Raw genomic sequence first — 10,593 nt, 5'->3', positions numbered from 1 at the left:
ACCAACTCACACTCCCCGCTTCACATTTGGCCTTAGGCAGAGGGAGCGTAAGTATAATCTCACATAACATTGTCACCATAGCGACGGATCCACAGACCTCAAGTGAAGTCATGTTTGGTTATTTTCTTTGCTTAAGATCTGCTCAGCTTATAGAGCTCATTAAACGTGCATACTAGGAGTAAAATGTGATTATAAAAAAAAAACCTCTAACTTCTAACAACAAATCAGTTTATTTTTTACAATTTTTACTGATTCAGACCAAAAACTTACGTGATTGTTGAAAGAAAGAAAAAAAAGGGGGCATTCTTGCAAGTAGCAATAAACTTTGATTATTTGCTTTCCTGAACATTTAAAGCGATCTCTGATAACATCTTTGTGATCTTCTGATTCTATTCTTTCACCCAAGTGTAAAGTAAAATCTATCAAATGTAAAGCAACCAGCTAAAACAACAATGTTTTGTTGGCAAAGTCATAAAAATATATTGCAGCTATTGCAGCCCACTTTATTGCCCTATTCTTTTACACGTCCAGCAAATTTTATAGTTGGAATAACAAAGAACACAGTGCATGCAGTGCAAGCTGTATCCAATATATTATTTGTGTTTCTGGTGCCATGTCCACGTCATCAGGGAAGGAAAAGCAGTGATGGGAAAGGTTTCCATGGTTACCGCTTGCATGTTTTACAGCACTTGAGGGCGATGATTACCAGTGTTAGTGATAACGAGTGTAATTGGCACGCCGCGCCAATGATTATACTGCACTGACTTGCAGTTGTGTGACAGGCAGAGTTACGTGTGGGCGTAAAAAAAAAAATTAAAATGAGTGCCTGACGAGAGGGCATAACTGTAGTTGTACTAAGTTATGGAATTTGCCTGATTTCAGGTGTATGAGTTCATTTTGTTTGATTGCTTTACTGTTTCTGTCCTCCCCCACACACCCCTCCACACACACACACACACACACAGTGAGATGCTTCAAAGTATAAGAAATTCATTTTTCTGCTTTTTAGTTCAAGTTTAGTTTAAAACACAAATTTACAAATAAATTGATAATGTCCATCTTTTATATACAGTCCATCATTCCCACGTATTAACCTTAAACTGACCTTTACTAAATACCCAGAATTTGCATTTAAGCGTTTTTGTAGAAAAAAAACAAAGCAAACTCAGACAGGTTTATGACACAAGCAGGCTAAGTGAAAATATTTACTTTTGTCATGCTGACTTATCTGATGCTGCAATCTGAATGGAAGAAATATCTCGTTGCAGCTTTTATGCCTTTTTCCTTCACCTTTTGATCAGCGGTCATTGTCCCTACCAAATAAAGGGAGAGATAAATAACAAACTGATTGATAAAAGTGCGTGCACATCCATTTGCTCTCTGGAAAGACTTCTATTACGCATTTCTCCCTGCAGAATCTGAGGCTTTTCTGCGCTGTTAGGCTAAGATAACATATTTCCAATGGGACTTGAAAGCAGCATGGACAGAAAGGCTCCTGTCGTTTGACTTCGGTCGTACAGCTGCTAAGTAACCTTATTTACACCGGTGATAACTCCATATATGGAGTACAGATGACGCCACCACCGCTGTGCCCGGGCACACAGAGACAGAGGGGACCGTGGGGAGGAAGGGCTGCGGTTGCGCGTTCGCGTCACGGCTTTTCCACTGTGCGCGTTCCCAGGCTACCGGATGAGCCATATATGGAGGCAGAACGTGTGAGTGAATGACGCGGCGAGCGCATGAGTGTGTGGTCCAGGCGTTACTCCTGTTGTGGGGACCTAAAGCTAGTTATAGAGCGTCTTTATGCTAGAGTGACAAACACACAACAAGTTGGTCAGATCTGAAGGTTTAAGTTTGGGACAACAAGTTTGTTTAGACAACAAGCACTCTGGGCTAGTTATGGTTACAGTACAGCTAGTCATGTAAGTCAACGGAATGTCCTCTGAAGTCATGAGTACGCTGTTCTGTGTGCTTGTGTGATATAGAGGAGGAGCCAAAACTCACGAGAAACTGAACACTTCCTTTTCCCACGTCAGTTCTTCGAATTGCTGCCTGGGTTTTTACCCGAATGTAAACAGCGGTTAATCTCACGCTGCTCAATTACCATTCTTTATTTATTATTTTCAAAGGTACTTTACATTCAAAAACGTCCTTAAACACCGGGCAGCACATCTGACATCTAATGTGCTCAATAGCCTCTCATGTTTCAAACCTCTGCTCGTAAAGTTGCCACGAGCAAGTTTTTTAGATAGATAGATAGATAGATAGATAGTAAAGGGCGATTTAAGCCTACAGTGATTTAGAATTTGTAGTATTTTAAAATAAAATGTCTTAGAAATATTTTTGAATAAAATATGCATCAAACATTGAGACCATATTTGACATATTTAAAATGTTTTATGGAAAAGTTTGAAATGATAAAAAGAAAATATGTTACTAGAAACCAAAGCACCATTCAAGTTGATTACAGCTAAGGGAAAGATATCCAAGTAATACAAGACAAAACTGTGAGGAAGGAATGCTAGACAGAACAGATGGTGTGTGTGTGCGTGTGTGTGCTGCTACAGCTACATCAGGTGTGGGCGGCGCCTGTTTGTCACTTACAGAGGAATGAAGTCCACATTACGTCAGAGAGGAAATAAAACACCACCCTGCTACTCACACGCTCTCATTTCTCAGATGACAACAATCGGAGAAGAGCCGAAGTCTGAGCTAAGATAGAATACAAGCTAGAAACTAAAGTTAAACTCAGCCTTTCGCCTTTGGTTAAAGTGCCAAAACAACGGTGCGCATTTACGCACAGAAAAACAATGAGTGCCACAACAGCAATGGAAGTGAACATCGAAGCCAGGCGGATCCTGGCCGTGTCTATAAGCAAGCTGTACGCCTCCAGGACCCAGAGAGGAGGACTGAGACTTCACCGGAGCCTCCTACTCTCCCTGGTCATGAGGTCTGCCCGGGACATCTATCACTCTTCCCGGGAGAGCGAGGTCCCGAGCGGGGCGCAGTCAGCTCCGGAGGAGCCGATGGACACCAGCTCCAGCCCAGGGGAACAAACCCGGCTACCAGAGCCTCAGCCAGAACCCCAGCCGGTACTTAACTCAACCGAAACGGCTCCAGAGGAGCCGGACAACACGGAGGACGGGTGTGATAGCGAAATCATAGAGGACAAAGAGAACTTAAGCCCTGCCAAGCAGTCCAGGAAACGCCGAGGGAAGGCGTCGGCGGCGCCTGACTTCCTCCCGAGTAAGAGGGCGAGGCTGGAGCCCGGGGAAGAGAGGTATGAGGTCCCACTCGGCAGCTGTCGCGCCGGGGAGTCCCTGACCACTTTGTCTCTAAATCGGGTTATACCTGCCTTCTGAACAGATGGAGGGAGAAAATAGCCTCCTATGGGGACTTTAGAGCGGAGTGATTCTCTACTCCTCGTTAACCTATAAGGGCGCTGTGATCCCTTTGCGCACCGCGGAGCTGACCTACATCAGCAGTCCCGGGACAGTGGGATTACCGGGGCACTGGTCCGAGCTCTCCGGTCAATCACAGTGTGCCTGCCGGGCTTGTAAAGCCCCCACAGATAACAACAAAGCACACAAGGAGAAGAAGCGGCCGGCAAGAGAGACGGCGGAAAGTTTGAGGAAGAACCCGAAGGGGAACTGGTTGTGTTGCTTTTTGTTTCCTGGTGATTCACCTTCAGTTTAATGAGTCCAAACAAGTGACTGCCGCTGACTCAAAGTGTGTGTATGTGTGAATCAGCAGAAAGAGACTTGAGTCAGACAGAGAAGAAGTGAAGTGGTTAACAGTTGACCATAAACCAGTACACACACACATACACACAAAACCGGGACTTCAGGGATTTCCCGGCCTTTACACCCGGATATCACACTGAAACACTGTTAAGAGGAAGGACAGTTGAGGCAGACACACTGCTGCGCACACATTTACATGCACGTTCAGCTGCTGCTGCTGTGGACTTTGATAAATCGATACTACTGCTTGGGGGACTGTCCTACATACTGTGTTCACATGGCTGTCCACGTGGGGTTGGAAGCCCATTAATTTAAACTGTGTGTGTTTTAATGTCATTGAAACCACCTTGTTCACGTCTCGTCTGTGAAATGATGTTACCTCACATTCAAAGCTGCTCTTTAATTCATGTGACTGAATTAATGTTGTAAATATTTCTAATAAACATGTAGAAAGGTTAATGAGTTGTCCTGAAATCTTTGTTCTAATAGACTGACGTTTAAAGTTACACACACACACACACACACACACACACACACACACACACACACACACACACACACCTCCTTTTCAGATCAAAAGGTCTGCTAGTCAACATTAGGCCACAGTTTAGAGGGTCAATCCTTTAAAACAGGAGGAGGATGGTACAGCCCAGCGCCAGTCTGGCTTGCTGTCACTAATCTCGTGCTTACACTAAGACACATACAAACACACGCACACACAAATGAACAGCTTCGCTGGTTGTACCACTTCCTGTGGATTATGACAGAATTCTGAATCACATCCTTCCAACATGACCTGACACCGATTCGGTGAGGGGGTATTAGAAGAGTTACGCAACATCGCAGCTGGGGCCAAACGCCGCTGCTGAATAATGCACACAGCAGCAGGTGGTGTTTAGAACCTGAGGGTTTCTTCATCATTAACTTCCTGCCAGCTGCCTCGAGTGTAACTACACCCCGAAACTCAACGACGGAGGCGACTCTGATCAGGTTGTTCCGGTTGCGCAGTCATCATCTTCATTATCATGTAAGATCCCTGTCACCTTTAACATTACCCTTCACCCACGTCTACTTCCTCCTCATTTACCGCATATTGAAGCAGAACCTGAGGTGAAGAGGAATTAAAAATGAAAGAAGAACTTACACAGCTCACACAATTACAACTCCCCCTGACCCCAAATACTGAAAAATTATAATTTTTACTCCTCAGCTTAGCCGTTATTTAGTATTTCTGGCAAATCATTACCATTATTTTTGCCACTTATGGGTCACATGCTGTTCTAATGTAGGAGAGGATGGCAACACTGCTGCAACAAAGTGTGAAAGGCAGAGCTATAAATAAGCCAGGCTGTTTGTAAAAGACTGGAGTAACTCTTCAGTGTGACAAATATCCTGTTGACAAGACTCGGACACAGTATGTGGAATGTTTGCTGAAAAACCAATTGCGATGAGTTCATGGGTTTGATTATAGTTGCAGCCACATTTAGTACACAGTGAAGTCAGCAGTGAAGAAAAACAAGGTTCCTGGAAGTCTGATCATGGCATTCCTTTATTACATATGAGCTACAGTGCAGAACAATGGAGACCACTAACATGACTGTGAACATTTATTATAAGGTGTCGAGGAAAAGGTGAAGTAGAAAAAGATTTTGACCTTCAGTCTGATGTCATCCTGAAGTGTGAAGAGTTCATTCGTTGGAAAAAACGAAAGTAATTCGAAGGTAGAGTTGTCTAACTTTTTCCACTGCTGTCAACGTTCCAGAGAGCCGCTAAGTCTGGAACCACATGAGGTTTGTGAACACCTTAAGCTTAAAACATTAGACCCGTGTGTCATTCTTTTTGTCTGTAAACACAATTACTCAAAAGTTTTTGAGTAAGTTTACCTTACATCCACCGAGGTGTTGAAGGTCAACTCCATGATTTATTGGTTGAAAACTGACAAAAACCTTTATAACCTTATCACTTAGAAACTATGATTCGTGTGTGGTGTATGAAGTGTGGCGTGTTTTATCAAGATATTCAAAGTACCACATGAAGGTTTACAATATCATGCCACATTTGACCTCTGACCTCTCCTTCAAGATCAATAGATTGATCTCAAGGTCAAAGCGATAATAATGCTATGTTTCATAATGCCATTGTTTGTACTGACAACATATAGGGAATGATATAAGGGGGTTCTACATATCACCACTTTTCACTCACTTTTGCATTTCACATCTACTTCTCTTTCAAGTTGACCCCAAAATGTGTTTTTTAATATTAATAATAATAATAATAACTTTATTTATAAAGCGCTTTCAAACAAAGTGCTGTACAACTATTTGAAACTAAAGAGATAAATAAAATAAAAGCGATACATAGCAATACAAGTAAAAAACACAATACAAGTTAAAAACAGTAAAAATTTAAAAACTAAAAGCCATAAAATTAAGACATGTAAGATAGGGCGAACAAATGCATCTTCAACTTAGTTTTAAAAACCTCCACAGAGCATGCCTGCCTAATATCTTGAGGGAGGTTGTTCCACAGAAACAGGGCACGAAAAGAAAAAGCACGCTCTCCAGTTGTCTTTTTTCTGGCTCCAGGAACCTTCAGAAGGCCAGAGTCCTGAGATCGTAGAGCACGAGACGGAACATAAAGGTGTAAAAGGTCGGAGAGGTATGAAGGTACCTTAAAATCTGCTCGAACCTGACAAGGTATGAATGAAGACATCTCAGTACGGGGGTAATGTGCTCAAATTTCCCAGTTCTTGTTAAAATGCGAGCAGCTGCATTTTGCACCATCTGTAGACCTCTAAAACTTTTCTTTGGTAGCCCAGAAAGAAGAGCTGTACGCCTCCAGGACCCAGAGAGGAGGACTGAGACTTCACCGGAGCCTCCTACTCTCCCTGGTCATGAGGTCTGCCCGGGACATCTATCACTCGGGAGAGCGAGGGCCCGAGACACAAATGCATGGACAAGAACCTCTGCAGTGTTGCTTGACAAAACTTGTCTGATTCTGGCTATGCTCCTCAAATGATAAGCGATTTTTGTACTACAAACCTCTTAAAGAATGTGTAAAAATAACAAAGAAAATTAAATCAATATATAGAAAATACTGTTATTAATGTAAGGGTGTTATAATGTATACTTATAATTTCAGTGCTCTTATTATCGTTATTATTTTAGGACTGTAACATGCTACTTTCAGCCGTCCCGGTTATGAGTTAGTCTAAACAGAAAGGACCTCAAAAATGAATGAAATGATCGATTTGCTTTCAGCTATCTTCTTGTGAGCGGATTTGGACTAAAAGGAACTGTTCTTATTTTTCTGCAATAAATATAGTGCTATAATGGTGTGTGCTCATATTAAACATGGGTACAGTTTCAAATCATTTTTCTGAGCATATATAAAAGTGAGCCAAGAGTTTACGCTTATGATGTTAAAGAGAGGCAGTATCCTTCATTTGGCCACCCGAGCACACATCTCTGGCCTTTTGTTTGCATAGTCCATCCAATCTGAAGAAAGAGTTAGCACAGAGGCAAGGGTAATGGAGCTGAAATGGCTTGTTTCAATCAGAGGATGAACTGAAAGGGTGCAGTAAAAAACACATCTAATATTGCAAACTGTGAATCACATTAAACTGCTCAACACAAGTAGATCCAAAATCAAAAACATGGAGGGATCATTTTTATCTCTCTTATCTTCCACCCCTTAAAAAGAAGGAGCGTCTATTTGTGATTCCACGAGATGTCTTGAGATCATCCAGAGTGATTTGAAGGTGTTTGTTTTTTAATAGCTGAAAAGATTTCACGAAACAAAAGGACAAAATAAGAAAAGTCTTTAAAATATATAAAAATCTGTGTTCGTCCTTAATTAAGTGGTGACCACTCCTCTGTGGTAGAATTTGGACCTTCAGTTTCAGACCCACTGGTTTCTAATAATTCATATTTACAGCTATCACAGTTGTTTTCCTTCAAAAGGGCTCAGCAGCTTCAGTATCACACTATAAGTGTTTTTGCCACCAGATATTCATGCTTGTATAAGCTCTCGGATAAGGGTTTTATCACAGTGACCCTGATCTGTCAACAACAGCTTCCACATCTGGGTCAAACCATACGTAGTAAACCCTACATGTGTACGCTTTCTGCGCTTTCATGTATAAATCCTTCTTTAAGCGGCAATAATTATGCTGCCAGAGTGAATTCCAGTGTGTAATGGTGTTTATCGCCATGTGAAACAACGACTTAACTCGCTCTGTGTAATTTAAAACACGGGCTAAAACAATGCCACTTATTGGGTGAGTGAAGTTCCATGAGAATGAAACCCCCCCACAGAGGTGTGGTCTTAGCTCTCTGACTGTCATAAATACCTGCCAAAATTTTACATGTCATGCCAGTCAGCCACATTTTTCACTGCTGACTAACCGAGGCACTGAGTAACTGATCAGTCATCATATTTCTCAATCCTTGTCATAGTTTCATCATACCGTATGAGGCAGGAAAAAGCTTGCCCACTCTTTAGTTTTGATGGAGGCTCACATTAACTCTTCACACACCACCCCGCCACCCCCACAGTCCAGATTGGTCCTCTAATACCTGCAACTTCACTTTTTAGACAAGAGAAAAACCTTCTACTCAGAGGCTGCGCACCTGAACGCACCACATTTTCCACAGCTGCGTACAACAGCTGTGGTACACAGTGTTCTACTTTAGCCACTTAAAGAAGAATATAACATGTCCTCGGACAGTTCGTGTGCTCCAATCAAACAGCATTACACACATTTAATAACAACAACAAAAAAATAGAAGCCTGAAATAAGCACTTCCATCAAACTAAATCGAATTTTCACCTCACACGCCGTTTGTCTTATAAATTTGCAGGCTTGTGTGTTCACGCTGTTCGGAGAGGTGCCTTAATGGAGTCAGAGGTGCAAATCTTCCTTTTAAGTGAACCTGCAGGAGTGCGTTTTTAGTTTTTTGTCTCTTTCCTTTCAGTGTGCCTCTGCAAGAAAAGCTGGTACACAAATGTACCGCCTGTTTCTAAAAAACCCAGCACTTCAAAAGGTAATAAACTGGGCTCAATCTAAGGACCATCAACATCAATTTTCTGTTCCTTGTAATTACGTCCTGCTTGTTTCTTAGTGTCTGACTTGACCGTGAGTGGAAGTCCTGGATTACAGCTGATAATGCTTTATAATCCTATTAGTGTTCAAGACCTAAGTCAGGATGTTTAGAGGTTTTAGCTTGAATTGAATTCAATGAATTACTGTATTATGTTGATACACTTAACAGTAATAGAGGAAGTCTTCTAACCTATAGCGAAAAGAATCAAGCACAGTTAAATCACGGTTTAACATATAACATCAAAACCTGATACTGAGAGAGATTCAGTTTAAACCTTTAGTCTTTAAAGCTAGTTTATTGCTACTCTGATGAATTAAGTGACTTTGAAGGTAGCACGGTTTTGGTTTCTCTGGGCAAAAATGCCTTGTTCATGTCAGACGTGAGAGGAGAATTGCCTGACTGCTTCGAGCTGATAGGACACCAAAAATAACTCAAACAATCACTTGTTATGACCAAGATATACAGAAGAGCATCTCTGAATGGACAACACATCAAACCTTGAAGTGGCTGGGCTACAGCTGCAGAAGACACCCGATGGCACTCCTGTAAGGAAACTGAAGCTGCAGTTCATACAGGCTCAACACCGGCTTCTTGTTGAATCCATGAACTAAAGCAAAGCAGGTTCCAACCTGGTACAAGCTGGGTGTAACTAATGAACTGTCCAATGAGTGAACGTTCACTTTACCAGTTAAAGGTTTGTCTGTTAGAGATGAATTATCCAACATGAGGGATACATAGAGATAAAAAACAATTGAGTTCTTTGATTATATAAAATGACTCTAAAACACTTTCTCAACTTTGAGTTAGGAAACTGATGCACAGCCTGGTCGGAAGATTAAACTAACTGTCAAACATGGAGGTGATTGATCAGGGTGAGTTAGCCAATGATTAGCATTAGCTGTCTGCTTAGGTAAGTCTAGTTTATCCAGAAAATCTTCTCTCTAGTCATAAAGGATCTTACCTTTCTTTAATGAGCAAACTATTTAGAACAAATCCTTGTTGTCCCTTTTTTCTCTCGCTAGGCCTGCGAAGATGTTGGTTCTTTTTCTTCTATTTTTGCTCATTCAATTTGTCCCTGAGAAGGAGAACTTTTGCTGCTAGCAATCAAGGGCTAAATAGCCTTTTAGCTAGCTGTCAAACAAAGTAACACTTTGATTTACAGAGCAGCCAAGCTTTAATGTCCCCTCTCCTACCCACATAGCAAAATTGGTGTGGCCTGGATCTGTCCCACACAATGTGCTTACACATGGCCCACATACCGCAAAGAATGACGGCCCTTTGGTGGCCCAGATCTGGTTTACCAGAGGTGGCCCGCACATGGGCCAGCACAAGGCCAGTTGCAGACACACTGCTGGCCCTGCGCTGGCCCAGAACAGTTTCAGCTCTGGTCCCAAATGTCAGCCTGACGTGTACCTTAATCAAGCCATGTAATAACAACGTGTGCCGGAACATAATAGTGCAAAAGTAACATGACAAAGCTCTGTTCAGACAGTGAATAGACTGATTCTTACATAGCGCTTTTCTACTCTCCCAGATTCCACAAAGTGCTCTATACAACAGGCCACATTCAGCCAATCACACACTTACTCTAAACTGAGTGTTTCCTAACTAACTTCATACACAGTCACACTCCTGACATGCAGACTGGAGGAGCCAGGGATCAGCGCTGGCACGGCTGGCAGCCTTAACCCAATTTCCCCCAGGATGAATAAAGTATGATCAATCAATCAAACCACTAACCT

The 10,593-nt window shown here is 42.1% G+C and overlaps 1 protein-coding gene across 1 annotated transcript; it reads left to right on the top strand.

Annotated features, from left to right (window-relative positions):
- Window positions 1-2,643: 2,643 nt before the first annotated feature.
- On the top strand, window positions 2,644-4,202 carry ier2b (immediate early response 2b). Its single transcript, XM_084932140.1, has one exon. The coding sequence runs from the start codon at window positions 2,811-2,813 to the stop codon at window positions 3,360-3,362; it is 552 nt and encodes a 183-aa protein (XP_084788266.1). The 5' UTR covers window positions 2,644-2,810; the 3' UTR covers window positions 3,363-4,202.
- The last annotated feature ends 6,391 nt before the right edge of the window (window positions 4,203-10,593 follow it).

This window comes from Perissodus microlepis, chromosome 6, assembly GCF_051167445.1.
Source record: "Perissodus microlepis isolate ML-2025 ecotype Zambia chromosome 6, ASM5116744v1, whole genome shotgun sequence".
Lineage (NCBI taxonomy): Eukaryota > Metazoa > Chordata > Actinopteri > Cichliformes > Cichlidae > Perissodus > Perissodus microlepis.
This window is presented reverse-complemented; position numbering and strand designations above follow the sequence as displayed.

What these genes read in the sequence shown, in the direction of transcription:
- ier2b (XM_084932140.1), top strand. Translation starts at nt 2,811, where the DNA reads ATGAGTGCCACAACAGCAATGGAAGTGAACATCGAAGCCAGGCGGATC.